This window comes from Somniosus microcephalus, chromosome 14 (assembly GCF_052327205.1).
Source record: "Somniosus microcephalus isolate GS21.2 chromosome 14, FLI_Smic_1.0, whole genome shotgun sequence".
NCBI classification, from domain to species: Eukaryota; Metazoa; Chordata; class Chondrichthyes; order Squaliformes; family Somniosidae; genus Somniosus; species Somniosus microcephalus.
Window position 1 is genome coordinate 4,619,391 of NC_141000.1, and position 19,584 is coordinate 4,638,974.

Sequence of the window (19,584 nt, forward strand, 5' to 3'; positions counted from 1 at the left end):
CTCGTCGGGCCGCTTCCATCGTCGCAGGGGTTCACACACATCCTCACCATGGTCGATCGTACTACTAGATGGCCAGAGGCAGTTCCTCTGGCGTCTACTACGTCCGCTGATGTCGCCAGAGCATTCCTCTCCTCGTGGGTCGCATGTTTCGGCGTTCCGGTGGACATTTCTTCAGACCGTGGTCCACAGTTCTCTTCCGAGCTCTGGAACGCTGTGGCCCAGGGTCTCGGCACCAAGCTTCACCGCACCACGGCCTATCACCCGCAAGCAAACGGTTTGTGCGAACGTTTCTGCAGATCGTTAAAGGCATCGCTGAGGGCCAGCCTCCAAGGCGCCGGATGGGTGGATAAACTTCCGTGGGTCATGTTGGGTCTCCGCACGGCACCCAAAGAGGACCTGCAATCGTCCGCCGCGGAGCTCGTGTACAGCGAGCCACTCCGTGTACCGGGAGATTTCCTGTCACTTCCAAGTGAGCCGTGGTCCGCAGCCAAACAACTCAGCAGCCACCGGGAAACAGCCAGGGCTTTTGCGCCTATCCCAACTTCGCATCACGGCCTTCCATCTTCACACGTACCAGCGGAGCTAAAGAATGCTGAATTTGTATTCATTCGTCATGATGCCCATAGGGATCCGCTCAAGGCCCCTTACACAGGTCCTTTTCGCGTACTGGAGACAGGCGACAAGAGTTTCTCTGTAGACATCGGTGGTAAACCCGACCACATATCCATTGACCATCTCAAACCGGCACACCTGGACATCGACCGGCCAGTAGAGACTGCACAGCCACCACGACGTGGTCGACCTCCCGCTGCATCCACGCCAGACCGAAGGCTTCCGTCCACCAGCCCGCCCGCTGTTCAACAACGTCCACTCCAAGAATACAGGAGTCGCTCTGACAGGCTTGTCAGACCTCCTACTTGATTGACTTTTACTGTTAAAGACAATTCTGGGGGGGCGCATGTGGCGGAGCCACCAGGGGGACTCTGATCTAATGTACATAATTATCTTTAACAAATTATTAGCTACAGAATGAATCTGTATCTTTGTTCATATCATTGCATGTACATAGCGCGGTCCCTTTAAGAATGAGACCAAACGCGATGACGTCATCACGTTGATCACGTGATCCTCCAGTGGCGGGAAAACGTGATGATGTCATGACGTCAGGCTGGGGAGCCGCCCTAGCCAGTCCTCATGGAGCCAGCAAAGAGTACAGACCTGTAATTTAGTTCTCCTGTGTTTTCGTTTTAAACTCTGTTGATTAGTATTAAACATCGTTTGTTTGATAGACTGACTCGACCTCAGTCCTTTAGTTAGGAATCTAGCCATTCCTACATTGTAACCTTTTGACAGATTTCCACATACATTGCTCAGGCTGGGATACATCTTGTTTATATACTGAAATACAGGAAACTTTGTGCTATCCGGCACCCACGGGACCGAGCTGCTGCCATTGCCTCAAAACTGCCGTACTCTCCAGAGTTAATGTTGAGAGATACAGAGATTCTTATCTCCGTATTTGACAACAAACACTGTTGCTTAGCAACAGCTTCTAAACACTCGGGTGTGGCCCTAAAGCTCTGTAGCTGAAGCTGTTGCTATAGCTACAGACCTTGCACAGCTTGACTGTTCAAACAAAGCAAAAAAAACAAACAAAAAGAATAAAAAACGGCTGCTGATTTTTGCCAGTGGCTCCAGATTGCCGGATAGCTCACCTCCGGATAGCACAAAGTTTCCTGTATGTATTTATGGTGAATACCTGAACATCGTTTAGCTATGTACATATTTATTTTTCATTTTCTCATCTTGTCTTCAGTGGTTTTGCAGCTGTGGCATAGTGGGTAGCGCCCTCGCCTCTGAATCAAGGTTGTGGGTTCAAGTCCCACTCCAGAGACTAGAGCACATAACCCAGGCTGACACTCCGGTGCAGTGCTCAGGAAGCGCTGCGCTGCCAGAGGTGCTGTCTTTCAGATGAGACGTTAAACTGTCTGCCCTCTCAGTGGATTTGAAAGATCCCATGCAGAGCAGGGGGAGTTCTCCCGGTGTCCTGGCCAATACTTATCCCTCAAACAACACCTAAAACAGATTATCTGGTCATTCTCACATTTTTGTTTGTGAGATCTTGCTGTGCACAAATTGGCTGCCGCATTTCCTACTTTACAACAGTGACTACACTTCAAAAGTACTTGATTGGCTGTAAAGCACTTTGGGACGTCCTGAGGTCATGAAAGGCGCTACAGAAATGCACGTCTTTCTTTCTTACTTTTGAATAAAGGTTAGGCTGTCTTTACAATTGCATATTTAGACAAGTGTGTCAGTTATTATAACTGTTCTTAACACTGTTATTGCAATTGATGCTAGCTACATTTTTTACTTCCACTATGGTTTTTTGGGGGAGAAATTAGCTGTTCATTAAATCACTTTATTAAAATAATTTTATGAAAGTATTAACTGGTGGGAAAATAGTCACAGTTCCTGTTTGTACCTAATGCGAGCAGACCTCCAGTGGCAGTGCTCCCCGTGAGTGGGTGAATCGGCTGTTTTATAACCGTTGGGGAATTTTCAACAAAGTGTGACAGGGAAAGTGTTACAGGAAGTAAATGTGACACTGACAGGAAGTGTGCCCTTCAACGCATGAGTTTTTGTTTGTATATAGTCGCTGTTATATTTTGTGCTGGAGACACTTATTTGTTCAAGGTACTGATTTGAATATATTACGTTTCATTCCAAAGAACTTTCGGACTCTGGAGGACAGGAGAAAACAACAGAAGGAGGGTTTGTATCTGAGCGACACGGTACCGAGGAAAAAGCCCAGCTCAGCTGCTGCGCCCAAGTTTACGAGCTCGACTCTGGGCCGCAGTTCTACCCCTAAGGTCAGTCTACCAGCGGAATAACCACGAAAAAATAGGGCACTGATTGTGTGGAAGCTTAAATGGTGCCAATATTCTCCAGTCTCGAGCAGACCCTTGTGCGCTCCAGACACATTTGACGCTGTTTTGGGGTAGAAATTAGACCAGGCCTGAAATTGGGCCTGGGTCTCATCTACCCTTTAGGGGGGGAAATGACCGTGCCTGTCCTGTCTCCACGGGCAGCGGCCCTCGGGTAGGATCTGCGGGGGGACCGAGCACCAGGACTGTGGGGGAGGGGGAGGGGAGCACCCCTGCTCCACTGAAAATTTAGCTGGGTGCCCATCAGAGTTGCAGGCCTGTGCGTCCAATTCATGGCACTCCCGATTTATATAGGCATTAAATTTAGTGGCTTGGAAATCAGGAGCCCATCTCTGTGCACGATTCTCCGACCTGCTCTCTCATCGAGCGAGAGTTCCAGCATGTATTTGTTTTGCAAATTAGAATGTTATCTGTAGCTTTAGATATGAAATAATTTGAGAAAGAATTGACTGCTGTTGTATCTACTAGTACAGCACTTGCTGTGGAAGCTGTGTTTGTTCAAGCTCCCCATTTTGATACATGCATTTTATTTAAAAGAGCTTTCAAATTCATGAATAAGGGAGGGAACATCAAAAATGACCCTGGGGGCCCTGGTTTAATTTATCCATGGATGCGAGACAGGGGCTTGGGGCAAATGGTACAGGAGGATTCAATTTAAAGGTCAGCCTGTACTTTGACCCGAGTTATAAAGCTGTGAAACAGAGTCACAGCCAATAAGGCACTCACTTCCTGTGCTTGAAGGATGAAAGCCATTTCTTTAATCAAAAGCTTGATGCAAGGTGGAACGATTTTTGGTTTTGCTTGTGAATCTGAAGGCAGCTTTGTGAGGCAAAGAAGCCTGGATACAGACAACCCTTCGAGTGTTTGCTGCACCTCCACGTCAAACGTCTGCCACTCAGAACTCCTGCAAAATTGGAAGAGGGGGTTCATTTTCAGTCACTGGGCAGCTCATGAAATGGCTCCTGTTTGTGAGGAGTGTAAAGGCTCGCGGTGAGTTATTCTATGTTCACTGCTGTGAACGAGTGGCCTCGTCCACTTTCAGATCTGGTTTGAGTTTCAATCCTAGAACTGGACAATTACAAGTATTAATAGGGACCTGCAAAAATTTTGCCTCATGGCTGTGTGCGATGAGTTGTGTGTTTTATGCAAAAGCTGGCGTGAGCTTTAATATACACATCGCCAGGAATTTCCTGGGGGATTGTCCCGATCCGTTGCAGAAACCCCGTTCACGTTCCTATCAGAGGAAGGCACTTGAGCCCATAATCCAAGCTGACACTCCCAGTGCAGAGTTGCTGTCTTTCGGAGGAAACATTAATCCGAGACCCCTTCTGCTCTCATCAAGTGGATGTAAAAGATCCCGTGGCACTATTGGAAGAACGAGGGAGCTATCCCCGGTGTCCTGGTCAATATTTATCCCTCAACCAACATCACTAAAACAGATTATCTGGTCATTATCACATTGCTGTTTGTGGGAGCTTGCTGTGCGCAAATTGGCTGTCACATTTCCTACATTACAACAGTGATTACACTTCAGATGTACTTCATTGGCTGTAAAGCGCTTTGGGATTACCTGAGGTTGGGAAAGGCGCTGTGTAAATGCACATCTTTCTCTCTTGTCCGCCGAGATCCACCAGCTGATCAGGAAAAGTCCCCGAGGAAACTTCCAACAAATTGTCCTTTCCAGTAATAAAATACTGGGAGTGAACATCCAGCGGCTGCCCAAGCAGTTTACAGGCGGATGCTGGGAATTTCTGCCCGGATCCCAATGAAGTTACTGTGGGAGATTGGAGAACACACCACAGATTTTCTAGCCCGTTCTTTCCGCTGTTTTTAAAGCTGCTCGTACTCCCCTAATATAAGTAATGATGTAAGCAGCGATGCACACTCCACAGTATAACTCCAGTCTGCCCACTGCTGCATTATGAGACTGGGAACTGCAGTAACATACGCTTGAACTTTGTCCTCATTTTAGTTTCGAGGTAATCCTTTTAGGAGGGAAACGTCCAATGTGAAATTCACTGGGCCTGCAGGCTGATGGGAATCTCCGTTGAAGGGGCGTGAGGGTCGGAGAATCTTGATAAGGCATTATAGCCCTGTCTCCAACACACGCTTCCCTTCGAGCACAACTCCACTGAATTTATCCTATGTCATGTCCCAGCTAATGTCCTAACACTGACTCCACTAATGTGAATAGAGGGATTACAATTGCCAACAAAGAGACGCCATTTCAATGAAGTATTTTGGAAAAGTCCGGTTACTTGGTTGAAAAAAAAAATGGTTCCTTTTCTATCTGTTCCACAGCCTCACTTACCATTGGTGCAAAGCAACAGCTGCAGCAACATTCTACCTCACAACCTGACGGCGAGTGTCAAGGACTTGGACATTAGGAGGCTACAAGGGCACAAAGGTATGTAATATTCATCATGTTCCTGTTGTGAGTAATATAGGTAAGAACCTGCTGTAATATTACTGGTCTTTGCGCGGTGTGTAATATTACTGGCCTTTGCACGGTGTGTAATATTACTGGTCTTTGTGCGGTGTGTAATATTACTGGTCTTTGCACGGTGTGTAATATTACTGGTCTTTGCGCGGTGTGTAATATTACTGGTCTTTGCGCGGTGTGTAATATTACTGGTCTTTGCGCGGTGTGTAATATTACTGGTCTTTGCGCGGTGTGTAATGTTACTGGTCTTTGCACGGTGTGTAATATTACTGGTCTTTGCACGGTGTGTAATATTACTGGTCTTTGCGCGGTGTGTAATATCACTGGTCTTTGCGCGGTGTGTAATGTTACTGGTCTTTGCGCGGTGTGTAATATCACTGGTCTTTGCGCGGTGTGTAATGTTACTGGTCTTTGCACGGTGTGTAACATCAATAACATTCTGACTTTGTGTAATATTAGAATCATTCAGCCCAGCGTGCCTGTGTTGGCTCTTTGGTCCAGGGCGAACACATGTGCAGGAAGTGTCTCCAGCTGCAGCTACTCGAAATCCGCGTTTCGGAGCTGGAGCTGCGGCTGGAGTCACTGTGGAGCACCCGCGAAGCTGAGATCTTCGTGGATAGCACATTTAACAAGGTGGCCACACCACAGGTAAAGAGTGCACAGGCAGACAGGAAATGGGTGACCGCCAGACAGAGTAAAAGAACTAGGAAGGTAGTGCAGGGGTCTCCTGGGTCCATCTCCCTCTCCGACAGATCTTCAGTTTTGGATACTGCTGGGGGAGATGGTTTCTCAGGGGAATGCAGCAAGAGCCAAGTCCATGAGTGGCTCAGCTGCACAGGAGGGGAGGAAAAAGAATGGGAGAGCAATAGTGATAGGGGATTCTATCGTAAGGGGAACAGATAGACGTTTCTGTGGATGCAGATGTGACTCCAGGATGGTATGTTGCCTCCCTGGTGCCAGGGTGAAGGATGTCACTGAACGGCTGCAGGGCAATCTGAAGGGGGAGGGCGAACAGTCAGAGGTCATGGTTCACATTGGTACCAACGACATAGGTAGAAAGAGGGATGAGGTCCTGCAACAAGAATTTAGGGAGCTAGGTAGCAGATTAAAAAGCAGGACCTCAAAGGTTGTAATCTCTGGATTACTCCCGGTGCCACGTGCTAGTGAGTATAGGAATAGGAGGATAGAACCGATGAATGCATGGCTAAAGAGTTGGTGCAGGAGGGAGGGCTTTAGTTCCCTGGATCACTGGGTCTGCTTTTGGGGAAGGTGGGACTGTACAAGTCGGACGGGTTGCACCTGAACTGGAACGGGACCAACATCCTTGCGGGAAGGTTTGCTAGTACTGTTGGGCGGGGGTTTAAACTAACTTGGCAGGGGGATGGGATACGGAGTGGAGCTATAGTAGGGGGTGATGCACAGCCAAATATAGAGGAAAAAACAAGTCAACCTGGAAGGCAGAGCAAATATGTAACGGCACAAGGGAGTATGGCAAGGCTGGATGGCATTTATTTTAATGCAAGGAGTCTTGCGAGTAAGGCAGATGAATTGAAGGTGTTGATGAACACATGGGAGTATGATATTGTTGCTATCACAGAAACATGGTTGAGGGAGGGGCAGGACTGGCAGCTCAATATTTCGGGGCATAGAATCTTCAAGTGAGACAGAGAGGGGTGTAAAAGAGGAGGGGGTGTCGCAATATTAATCAAGGAGTCAATTACTGCAATAAGGAGGGATGATATCTTAGCAGGTTACTCTAATGAGGCCATATAGGTAGAACTTAAAAACAAAAAGGGAGCAAGCACTTTGCTGGGAGTGTACTATCGGCCCCCAAACAGTCAGGGGGAGATAGAGGAACAGATAGGCAGGCAAATCTCAGAGAAGTGTAGAAATAATACGGCAATAATAGTAGGGGATTTCAACTTCCCCAATATTAACTGGGATAGTCAGAGTGTGAAAGGCTTAGCGGGTGCGGAATTCTCAAAGTGCATCCAGGAGAGCTTTTTGAGCCAGCATGTAAAAAGTCCTACAAGAGAGGGGGCGGTGCTGGACCTAATTCTAGGGAATGTAGCCGGGCAAGTGGTAGAAGTGTCAGTAGGAGAGCATTTTGGTGACAGAAACATAGAAACATAGGAGATAGGAGCAGGAGTCGGCCATTCGGCCCCTCGAGCCTGCTCCGCCATTCAATGCGACCATGGCTGATCATCCAAATTCAGTACCCGGTCCCTGCTTTCTCCCCATACCCCTTGATCCCTTTAGCCTTAAGAAATATATCTAACTCCTTCTTGAATATATTTAATGAACTGGCCTCCACCGCCTTCTGTGGTAGAGAGTTCCACAGGTTCGCCACTCTCTGGGTGAAGAAATTCCACCTCATTTCTGTCCTAAATGGCTTACCCCTTATCCTTAGACTGTGACCCCTGGTTCTGGACTCCCCGACCATCGGGAACATCCTTCCTGCATCTAGTCTGTCCAGTCCTGTCAGAATTTTATAAGTTTCAATGAGATCTCCTCTCATTCTTCTAAACTCCAGCGAGTACAAGTCCAATCGACCCAATCTCTCCTCATACGTCATTCCTGCCATCTCAGGTATCAGCCTGGTGAATCTTCGCTGAACTCCTTCCATGGCAAGAACATCCTTCCTCAAATAAGGCGACCAAAACTGCACACAATACTCAAGATGTGGTCTCACCAAGGCCCTGTACAACTGCAGCAAGACATCCTTGTTCCTGTACTCAAACCCTCTCGCTACGAAGGCCAACATACCATTTGCCTTCTTAACTGCCTGCTGCACCTGCATGCTTACCTTCAGCGACTGGTGCACAAGGACACCCAGGTCTCGTTGCACTTCCCCTTCTCCCAATCTATTACCATTTAGATAATAATCTGCCTTCCTGTTTTTGCCACCAAAGTGGATAACCTCACATTTATCCACGTTATATTGCATCTGCCATGTTTCTGCCCAATCACCCAACATGTCCAAATCATACTGGAGTTTCTCGACATCCTCCTCACAGCACACACGCCCACCCAGCTTTGTGTCATCTGCAAATTTGGAGATATTACATCTAGTTGCCTTGTCCAGATCATTTATATATATATTGTGAATAGCTGGGGTCCAAGGACTGATCCCTGCGGTACCCCACTAGTCACTGCCTGCCATTCGGAAAAAGACCCGTTTATTCCAACTCTTTGCTTTCTGTCTGCCAACCAGTTCTCTATCCAAGTCAATACCTTGCCCCCAATCCCATGTGCCTTAACTTTACATGCTAATCTCTTATGCGGGACCTTATCGAAGGCCTTCTGAAAGTCCAGATACACCACATCCACTGGTTCTCCCTTATCTATTTTACCAGTTACATCCTCAAAAATTTCCAGTAGATTAGTCAAGCACGATTTACCTTTTGTGAATCCATGTTGACATTGTCCGATCCTGTCACTGTTTTCCAAGTGCTCTGCTATGACATCTTTTATAATGGACTCTAGCATTTTCCCCACTACCGATGTCAGGCTTACCGGTCTGTAATTCCCCGTTTTCTCTCTACCACCTTTTTTGAACAGTGGGGTAACATTAGCTACCCTCCAATCCATGGGTACTGTTCCAGATTCCATCGAATGTTGGAAGATGATCAGCAATGCATCTACTATTTCTAGGGCCACTTCCTTAAGTACCCTAGGATGTAGATTATCAGGCCCTGGGGATTTATTGGCCTTCAATCCCATCAATTTCCCTAACACCATTTCCCTACAAATACTGATTTCTTTCAGTTCCTCCCTTTCATCAGACCCTATGTTCCCCAGCATCTCTGGGTGGTTATTTGTGTCCTCCTTTGTGAAGACAGAACCAAAATATGTATTTAGTTGGTCTGCCATTTCTTTGTTCCCCATTATAAATTCCCCTGATTCTGACTGCAAGGGACCTATGCTTGACTTCACCAATCTTTTTCTCTTCACATATCTATAAAAGCTTTTACAATCAGTTTTTATGTTCCCTGAAAGCTTACTCTCATATTCTATTTTCCCCTTCTTAATTAATCCCTTTGTCCTCCTTTGTTGAATCCTAAACTGCTCCCAATCCTCAGGTTTACTGCTTTTTCTGGCCAAATTATATGTCCTCTCCTTGGATCTTATGCTATCCCTAATTTCCCTTGTTCGCCACGGTTGAGTCACCTTTTTTGTTTTATTTTTATGCCAAACTGGGATGAACAAAATCTGTAGTTCATCCATGCGGTCTTTGAATGTTTGCCATTGCCTATCCACTGTCAACCCTTTGAGTGACATTCCCCAATCAATCCTACCCAACTTGCGCCTCAGACCATCGTAGTTTCCTTTATTTAACTTTTGGACCCTAGTCTCTGAGTCAACTACTTCATTCTCCATCTTAATGAAGAATTCGATCATATTATGATCGCTCCGACCCGACAGTGACCATAATTCGGTGAGATTTAAGGTAATCATGGAAAAGGACAAAGATGGACTGGAAATAAAGGTTCTAAATTGAGGGAAGGCCGATTTTAATATGATAAGGCAGGATCTGGCCAAAGTGGACTGGGATCAGATACTTGTAGAAAAATCCACATCAGAGCAGTTGGAGTCTTTCAGAAAGGTAATAGAGAGAGTACAACACCAACATGTTCCCGTAAAGGTCAAGGTGGGACCAACAAGCCCAGGGAACCCTGGATGTCAAGGGATATACAAGAATGGATTAGGAAAAAAAGGGAGACTTTTGGCAGATACAAAGGACTAAAAACAGTGGAAGCCCTAGAGGAGTATAGGAAGTGCAAGGGGGTACTTAAAAAAAGAAATTAGGAGAGCGAAGAGGGGGCATAAAAAAACACTGGCGGGCAAAATAAAGGAAAATCTCAAGGTGTTTTATAAGTATATTAAGGGCAAGAGGATAACCAGGGAAAGAGTAGGGCCCATTAGGGACCAAAGTGGCAATCTTTGTGTAGAGCTGGAAGATGTAGGTGAGGTTTTAAATGAATATTTTGCATCTGTGTTCACTATGGAGAAGGACGATGTAGGCATAGAAATCAGGCAGGGGGATTGTGATATACTTGAACAAATTAGCATTGAGAGGGAGGAGCAACTAGCGGTTTTAGTGGGCTTAAAAGTGGCTAAATCCCCAGGCCCAGACGAGATGTATCCCAGGCTGCTGTGTGAGGCAAGGGAGGAGATTGCAGGGGCTCTGACACAAATTTTCAGAACCTCTCTGGCCACAGGGGAGGTGCCAGAGGACTGGAGGACAGCTAACGTAGTACCATTATTCAAGAAGGGTAGCAGGGATAAACCAGGGAATTATAGGCTAATGAGCCTAACATCAGTGGTAGGGAAATTATTGGAAAAAATTCTGAGAGACAGAATTAGTCTCCACCTGGCGAGGCAAGGATTAATCAAGGATAGTCAGCATGGCTTTGTCAGGGGGAGATCATGTCTAACCAATTTGATTGAATTTTTTGAGGGGGTGACTAGGTGTGTGGATGAGGGTAGTGCAGTTGATATAGTCTACATGGATTTCAGTAAGGCTTTTGACAAAGTCCCACATGGGAGACTGGTCAAGAAGGTAAGAGCCTATTGGATCCAGGGCAATTTGGCACATTGGATCCAAAATTGGCTTAGTGGCAGGAGGCAGAGGGTGATGGTCGAAGGTTGTTTTTGTGACTGGAAGCCTGTGTCCAGTGGTGTACCGCAGGGATCAGTGCTGGGTCCTTTGCTGTTTGTAGTGTACATTAATGATTTAGATATGAATGTAGGAGGTATGATCAGTAAGTTCGCAGATGACACGAAAATTGGTGGAGTGGTAAATAGCAAGGAGGGAAGCCTCAGGCTACAGGACGATATAGATGGGTTGGTTAGATGGACAGAACAGTGGCAAATGGAATTTAACCCTGAAAAGTGTGAAGTGATGCATTTTGGGAGGACTAACAAGGCAAGGGAATACACAATGAATGGTAGGACCCTAGGAAGGATAGAGGATCAGAGGGACGTTGGTGTGCATGTACATAGATCCCTGAAGGCAGCAGGACAGATAGATAAGGTGGTTAAATAGGCATATGGGATACTTGCCTTCATTAGCCGAGGCATAGAATATAAGAGCAGGGAGGTTATGATGGAGCTGTACAAAACGCTAGTTAGGCCACAGCTGGAATACTGTGTGCAGTTCTGGTCGCCACACTATAGGAAGGATGTAATTGCATTGGAGAGGGTGCAGAGGAGATTCACCAGGATGTTACCTGGGCTGGAGTGCTTCAGCTATGAAGAGACTGGACAGGCTGGGGTTGTTTTCCTTAGAGCAGAGAAGGCTGAGGGGGGACCTGATTGAGGCGTACAAAATTATGAGGGGCATAGATAGGGTAGATAGAAAGGAACTTTTCCCCTTAGTAGAGGGGTCAATAACCAGGGGGCATAGTTTCAAGGTAAGGGGCAGGAGGTTTAGAGGGGATTTGAGGAAAAACTTTTTCACCCAGAGGGTGGTAGGAATCTGGAACTCACTGCCTGAAAGGGTGGTAGAGGCAGGAACCCTCAACATTCAAGAAGCATTTAGATGAGCACTTGAAATGCCATAGCATACAAGGCTACGGACCAAGTGCTGGAAAATGGGATTAGATTGGACAGGGCTTGATGGCTGGCGCAGACACGATGGGCTGAAGGGCCTCATTCTGTGCTGTGTAACTCTGGGGGAAAAATTCAGTTGTTTGCGCCTCCCGTTAGCACCTTAAGAGGGCGCTAATGGTACGCAAAGCAACTAGCGCCCGGGCGCGGCGATGTTTGCGCCGCTCGCAAAATTAACTAGACATTCTGCGGCGGCGCTAAACACTACCGCCACGATCTCCTGCGCCGGCAGATCGTGACGTCAGTCGAGTGTGCAACGCCCCGGTAGCGCCCCGGACCCGATATTGAGTGGCGCCCCCGCCTTACCGCCTGCCGCTAGCAACGACAGGTTGAGGGGAGCGTTATACTGTCAGGAAGGGACTGGGGGGGCGCTATTTAAAGGCGACCGCTTCCTGCCTTTTTTTGTCTGTAACATTTGTGCCCCACGCATTCTGAGAGAGAGAGAGAGAGACTTCTGGAGAGATTCAACGCTGTGTGAAGGAGTTTTGGGTACTGAGCAGCACTTTGCAGGTTTATTTTGATTTGTCCTTCCTTGCTTCGCCAGCGCTCTGAGGTAGCGCCTCGCTCCTCGGCCTTTGCGCCTTAAGACAGGTGTGAAGCCCCTGATTTAGCGCTCCAATCACCTCCAGCGGCAATAAAAGCCAAGTTTGCCGTCGGAGGCGATAATTAGCGCCAGGCGCCAAACTTTGCGCACGGCCGATAACGCCGCCCCAAACGGGGCGATACTGAATTTTTTCCCCCATGACTCTATGGTCGAGCTACCCAACGTGTCCCGCTCCCCTGCTCTTTCCCCATAGCCTGGCATATGTTTCCTTTTCTTTGAAGGAAACTTGCTGTATGTTTAAAGGAGATTGATTAAGTTAAATTACAGGACAGTTCTTTTGAAAAGAAGCCATGTTTCAATAATTAGTTTATTTTGGAAGTTCTGTAACATATCCAGATGTGGTAACATACCGAGACAACCATATTGTATCAGAGGAAATGAGAAACACCAGCTAGCCTAAGAGAAATTAAATAACATTGACTGAGCCTATTTTAATTGTGCATCGCAGAGGCCTGAGCCGCAACCTCTGGTTCCATCAAACCAGCAGTATTTTGAATGGCGGCTTTCACATTTTGAAAATTATTAGCAAAAAGCATAAAACTGCAGGTGCTGAAAACCTGAGGTAGGAACAGAAAGTGGCGGAAGCAGGTCAGTCGGCGCCTGTGGAGAGTTCATGTTCCAGGTGCCGGTGCTTGTGGTGCGGCAGCACACACTAAACGCCAACTCCTCTGCTCCCCACAGATGCTGCCTGACCCGCTGAGGGCTTCCAGCGTTTCCTGCTGTTTGTTATTTTGTAAGGAATTTGGGTTTTGCAGACGCTTTGGCAAGTCCGCCCCACCCGCGGCGCGGATCCTGCCCGTCACTCCTGGGATGGATGTGAAATCCGCGGGGAATGATCGGACGGCTGAGACTCGGGCTGTTACTGTTCCACGGCCCAGTTAGCTAGAGCGTGGAGTTATGGGCAGGGCTGCTAGTTAATCTTGAGTCAGCTGCTAGAGAGAAGCTCAAGATGGGTCGGAATTCTGAAGGAAGGGTTATGTGGGGGAGGGTGTGTTAAGGGAGTGATGTGGGGGAGGGTGTGTTGAGGGAGTGATGTGGGGGAGGGTGTGTTGAGGGAGTGATGTGGGGGAGGGTGTGTTGGGGGAGTGATGTGGGGGAGGGTGTGTTGAGGGAGTGATGTGGGGGAGGGTGTGTTGCGGGAGTGATGTGGGGGAGGGTGTGTTGAGGGAGTGATGTGGGGGAGGGTGTGTTGAGGGAGTGATGTGGGGGAGGGTGTGTTGAGGGAGTGATGTGGGGGAGGGTGTGTTGAGGGAGTGATGTGGGGGAGGGTGTGTTGAGGGAGTGATGTGGGGGAGGGTGTGTTGAGGGAGTGATGTGGGGGAGGGTGTGTTGAGGGTGTGTTGGGGGAGTGATGTGGGGGAGGGTGTGTTGGGGGAGTGATGTGGGGGAGTGATGTGGGGGAGGGTGTGTTGGGGGAGTGATGTGGGGGAGGGTGTGTTGAGGGAGTGATGTGGGGGAGGGTGTGTTGGGGGAGTGATGTGGGGGAGGGTGTGTTGGGGGAGTGATGTGGGGGAGGGTGTGTTGGGGGAGTGATGTGGGGGAGGGTGTGTTGAGGGAGTGATGTGGGGGAGGGTGTGTTGGGGGAGTGATGTGGGGGAGGGTGTGTTGAGGGAGTGATGTGGGGGAGGGTGTGTTGCGGGAGTGATGTGGGGGAGGGTGTGTTGAGGGAGTGATGTGGGGGAGGGTGTGTTGAGGGAGTGATGTGGGGGAGGGTGTGTTGAGGGAGTGATGTGGGGGAGGGTGTGTTGAGGGAGTGATGTGGGGGAGGGTGTGTTGAGGGAGTGATGTGGGGGAGGGTGTGTTGAGGGTGTGTTGGGGGAGTGATGTGGGGGAGGGTGTGTTGGGGGAGTGATGTGGGGGAGTGATGTGGGGGAGGGTGTGTTGGGGGAGTGATGTGGGGGAGGGTGTGTTGAGGGAGTGATGTGGGGGAGGGTGTGTTGGGGGAGTGATGTGGGGGAGGGTGTGTTGGGGGAGTGATGTGGGGGAGGGTGTGTTGAGGGAGTGATGTGGGGGAGGGTGTGTTGGGGGAGTGATGTGGGGGAGGGTGTGTTGCGGGAGTGATGCCAGGATGTGATGCCAGAAACAGAGTTAACGTTTCAGTTCGAAGACCCTTCGTCAGAACTGGAAAAAAACAGAAAAGGGGACAGATTTTAAAGCAAGTGGGGGCTGGGAAAAGGGGGAGGGAATGAAAGAACTAAAGGGAAGGTCAGCGACAGGATAGAAAGCAGGAGAGAAATGTTAACTCTGTTTCTCTCTCCACGGATGTTGCCTGGCCTGCTGTGTTTTTCCAACGTTTTCTGTTGTTATTTCGGATTTCCAGCATCCGCAGTATTTTGCTATCGTATTTGTGTTCATTCTGTATGGGAACACAGTTATTGTTACAACTTGTTCAGAGCCTGCTGGTCTCTGCTGGAAGAGGCAGAGACAAGCCCAGCAGCGAGTCCCCGTAGGTTTTATACTCCTGACCAATGTTCCTGTTAAACTGCGCGGCGGCACAGTGGTCTGGAGGTCCCGCGCAGGCCGCTCAATGGAAAAAAAAAACCACACGTGCGCGATAATGTGAGTGGGCCATGCAGCCCGTTAAAGGGCCCGCGCACCCAAAACAATTAGCAGAACATTGCCCCTGACTCCCGAGGATGCTTGTGTCACGTTGTGTGTGATATAATTTCGAGGTGTGTTAACATGGCTGGTGCTTGTGTGGGATCCAGGGTTGCCAGCTCGGGCTGGGCATATTCCTGGAGCTTTCATCACATAAAGAAAAAAAAAGACTTGCATTTCTCCAGCGCCTTTACGATCAGCAGATGTCCCAAATCGCTTCACAGCCAATGAAATACTTTTGAAATGTAGCCACTGTTGTAATGTGAGAAATGCAGCAGCCAATTTGTGCACAGCAAGCTCCCACAAACAGCAATGTGATAATGACCGGATCATCTGTTTTTGTTTTGTTGATTGAGGGATAAATATTGGGCCGAGGACACTGGGGATAAACTCCTCTGCTCTTCTTCAATATAGTGCTGTGGGATCTATTACATCCACCTGAGAGGGCAGACGGGGCCTCGGTTTAACGTCTCATCTGAAAGACAGCACCTCCGACAGTGCAGCACTCCCTCAGCACTGCACTGGAGTCAGCCTAGAGTTTGTGCTCAAGTCTCTGGAGCGGGACTTGAACCCACAACCTTCTGACTCAGAGGCGAGGGTGCTGCCCACTGAGCCACGCCTGATGCACAGGACCTCCCGCCTCCAGTCAAACTGCCTCTTTTCCCCACCTCCAATATATTTATAACTAATAAACTAAAATGATGAAAGGAGATGAAAATGCACAATATTTTATCAACACCCCTAGGATGTTTCTCCTGGAGTTGCTGGAGATTAATCTGTATTTGCTGCAGACTCCAGACAATCTCGCAGGGTTGGGAACCCTAATGGGATCCGATGACCCTTTACTTCTGCACATTATCAGAGGGCTAATTCATTCAGATTTGGGTTTTGAAATGACCACCTGGGGTGAGTTCTGATGATTTGATCAAAGCCGTGCAGGACTTGCACTGAATGCTACAGATATCAGGTTCACGTGACAATATCAATTTCACATTTGTGCATTTGTTTAATCTTTTTCTACGAGCTCCTCGGTTTTAACGAGGCACAATGTTAGTGCGTCATTCGATAGTTGATTTCTGGTTAAACTCACTGCGAATCTGACACCGTGACTTCACTGACTAACTGTCTGTCCTTTCTTTTGTCTGCAGGGAAATCGAAAAAAGGTACGAGTTCCGATTTGCCTCTTGGTTTTCTCTGTATCTGCCGCTCCCGGGTCTGTAAGCTGCTACGCACAAACTCTTTCTCGACGAACTTAAAGGGCTATGTCAACTTGTTAAAAAAGAAAAATCTCTTGGGGTTACGGGCAGCATTCTAAACATCCCTTGACGTGATGACATCTTCCGTACCTGCAGAAATACCCTTATTAAGAGAGTCCTGGCAGACTGGGTGTGAGACTGCTGTGTATTAGTCCAGTTGATCTAATCTTCCAGTATTTCGAAGGACGGTCTTGTTACGGAAACAGTAGCACTCCACAAACCACTGTTAGTGAGGCGGTGGCGTGTCGCGGGGCAGGCATGGTTGCCATAGTTACCTTGCACGGTCCGCAGGAGAGGACAGCTCACCTTCCTTATACGGCTTGTGCGCCTGGTGTTGGTTTAGGTGCATTGCAGTAAAGACCAGTGGGACAACATGGTGATGGGAAATTACACGTTACCTTGTTCGCCAAGGTGCTGACTGTTGGAGACTTCAATATCCCAGTATTGTACACTGTGGTACAACGCTCCCACTATCCTCTATATCCCATTATTGTACACTGTGGTACAACGCTCCCACTATCCTCGATATCCCAGTATTGTACACTGTGGTACGATGCTCACAATATCCACAATATCCCAGTATTGTACACTGTGGTACGATGCTCACAATATCCACAATATCCCAGTATTGTACACTGTGGTACGGTGCTCCCACTATCCTCAATATCCCAGTATTGTACACTGTGGTACGATGCTCCCAATATCCTCGATATCCCAGTATTGTACACTGTGGTACGATGCTCCCACTATCCTCGATATCCCAGTATTGTACACTGTGGTACGATGCTCCCACTATCCTCGATATCCCAGTATTGTACACTGGGGTACGATGCTCCCACTATCCTCAATATCCCAGTATTGTACACTGTGGTACGATGCTCCCAATATCCCCAATATCCCAGTATTGTACACTGTGGTACGATGCTCCCACTATCCTCGATATCCCAGTATTGTACACTGTGGTGCGATGCTCCCACTAGCCTCTATATCCCAGTATTGTACACTGTGGTACGATGCTCCCAATATCCTCGATATCCCAGTATTGTACACTGTGGTACGATGCTCCCACTATCCTCGATATCCCAGTATTGTACACTGTGGTGCGATGCTCCCACTAGCCTCTATATCCCAGTATTGTACACTGTGGTACGATGCTCCCAATATCCTCGATATCCCAGTATTGTACACTGTGGTACGATGCTCCCACTATCCTCAATATCCCAAGATTGTACACTGTGGTACGATGCTCCCAATATCCTCTGTATCCCAGTATTGTACACTGTGGTACGATGCTCCCAATATCCTCAATATCCCAGGATTGTACACGGTGGTACGATGCTCCCACTATCCTCAATATCCCAGTATTGTACACTGTGGTACGATGCTCCCAATATCTTCGATATCCCAGTATTCTACACTGTGGTACGATGTTCCCACTATCCTCAATATCCCAGTATTGTACACTGTGGTACGATGCTCCCAATATCCTCGATATCCCAGTATTGTACACTGTGGTATGACGCTCCCACTATCCTCAGTATCCCAGTATTGTACACTGTGGTACGATGCTCCCAATATCCTCTATATCCCAGTATTGTACACTGTGGTACGATGCTCCCAATATCCTCTATATCCCAGTATTGTACACTGTGGTACGATGCTCCCAATATCCTCGATATCCCAGTATTGTACACTGTGGTACGATGCTCTCAATATCCTCTATATCCCAGTATTGTACACTGTGGTACGATGCTCCCAATAGACTCGATATCCCAGTATTGTACACTGTGGTACGATGCTCCCACTATCCTCGATATCCCAGTATTGTACGCTATGGTACGATGCTACCAATATCCTCAATATCGCAGTATTGTACACTGTGGTACGATGCTCCCAATATCCTCAATATCCCAGTATTGTACACTGTGGTACGATGCTCCCAATATCCTCTATATCCCAGTATTGTACACTGTGGTACGATGCTCCCAAGATCCTCAATATCCCAGTATTGTACACTGTGGTACGATGCTCCCAATATCCTCAATATCCCAGTATTGTACACTGGGGTACGATGCTCCCACTATCCTCGATATCCCAGTATTGTACACTGTGGTACGATGCTCCCAATATCCTCTATATCCCAGTATTCTACGCTGTGGTACGATGTTCCCACTATCCTCAATATCCCAGTATTGTACACTGTGGTACGATGCTCCCAATATCCTCGATATCCCAGTATTGTACACTGTGGTATGACGCTCCCACTATCCTCAGTATCCCAGTATTGTACACTGTGGTACGATGCTCCCAATATCCTCTATATCCCAGTATTGTACACTGTGGTACGATGCTCCCAATATCCTCTATATCCCAGTATTGTACACTGTGGTACGATGCTCCCAATATCCTCGATATCCCAGTATTGTACACTGTGGTACGATGCTCCCACTAGCCTCGATATACCAGTATTGTACACTATGCTACGATACTTCCAATATCCTCAATATCGCAGTATTGTACACTGTGGTACGATGCTCCCAATATCCTCAATATCCCAGTATTGTACACTGTGTTACGATGCTCCCAATATCCTCAATATCCCAGTATTGTACACTGTGGTACGATGCTCCCAATATCCTCAATATCCCAGTATTGTACACTGTGGTACGATGCTCCCAGTATCCTCTATATCCCAGTATTGTACACTGTGGTATGATGCTCCCAATATCCTCAATATCGCAGTATTGTACACTGTGGTACGATGCTCCCAATATCCTCGATATCCCAGTATTGTACACTGTGGTATGACGCTCCCACTATCCTCAATATCCCAGTATTGTACACTGTGGTACGATGCTCCCACTATCCTCAGTATCCCAGTATTGTACACTGTGGTACGATGCTCCCAATATCCTCTATATCCCAGTATTGTACACTGTGGTACGATGCTCCCAATATCCTCTATATCCCAGTATTGTACACTGTGGTACGATGCTCCCAATAGCCTCGATATCCCAGTATTGTACACTGTGGTACGATGCTCCCACTATCCTCGATATCCCAGTATTGTACGCTATGGTACGATGCTACCAATATCCTCAATATCGCAGTATTGTACACTGT

At 47.8% G+C, this 19,584-nt stretch overlaps 1 protein-coding gene across 5 annotated transcripts in view; it reads left to right on the top strand.

The window, feature by feature from the left end:
• The window catches only part of phldb2b (pleckstrin homology-like domain, family B, member 2b), a 315,268-nt gene that overhangs the window by 232,083 nt on the left and 63,601 nt on the right, over nucleotides 1–19,584 (top strand). For all 5 annotated transcript variants that reach the window (XM_086006161.1, XM_086006162.1, XM_086006163.1 and 2 more), the window contains 3 exons: nucleotides 2,733–2,873; nucleotides 5,250–5,355; nucleotides 16,354–16,368. In XM_086006161.1, coding sequence (XP_085862287.1) covers nucleotides 2,733–2,873; nucleotides 5,250–5,355; nucleotides 16,354–16,368 — 262 coding nt within the window. The remainder of the gene's footprint in view (nucleotides 1–2,732; nucleotides 2,874–5,249; nucleotides 5,356–16,353; nucleotides 16,369–19,584) is intronic.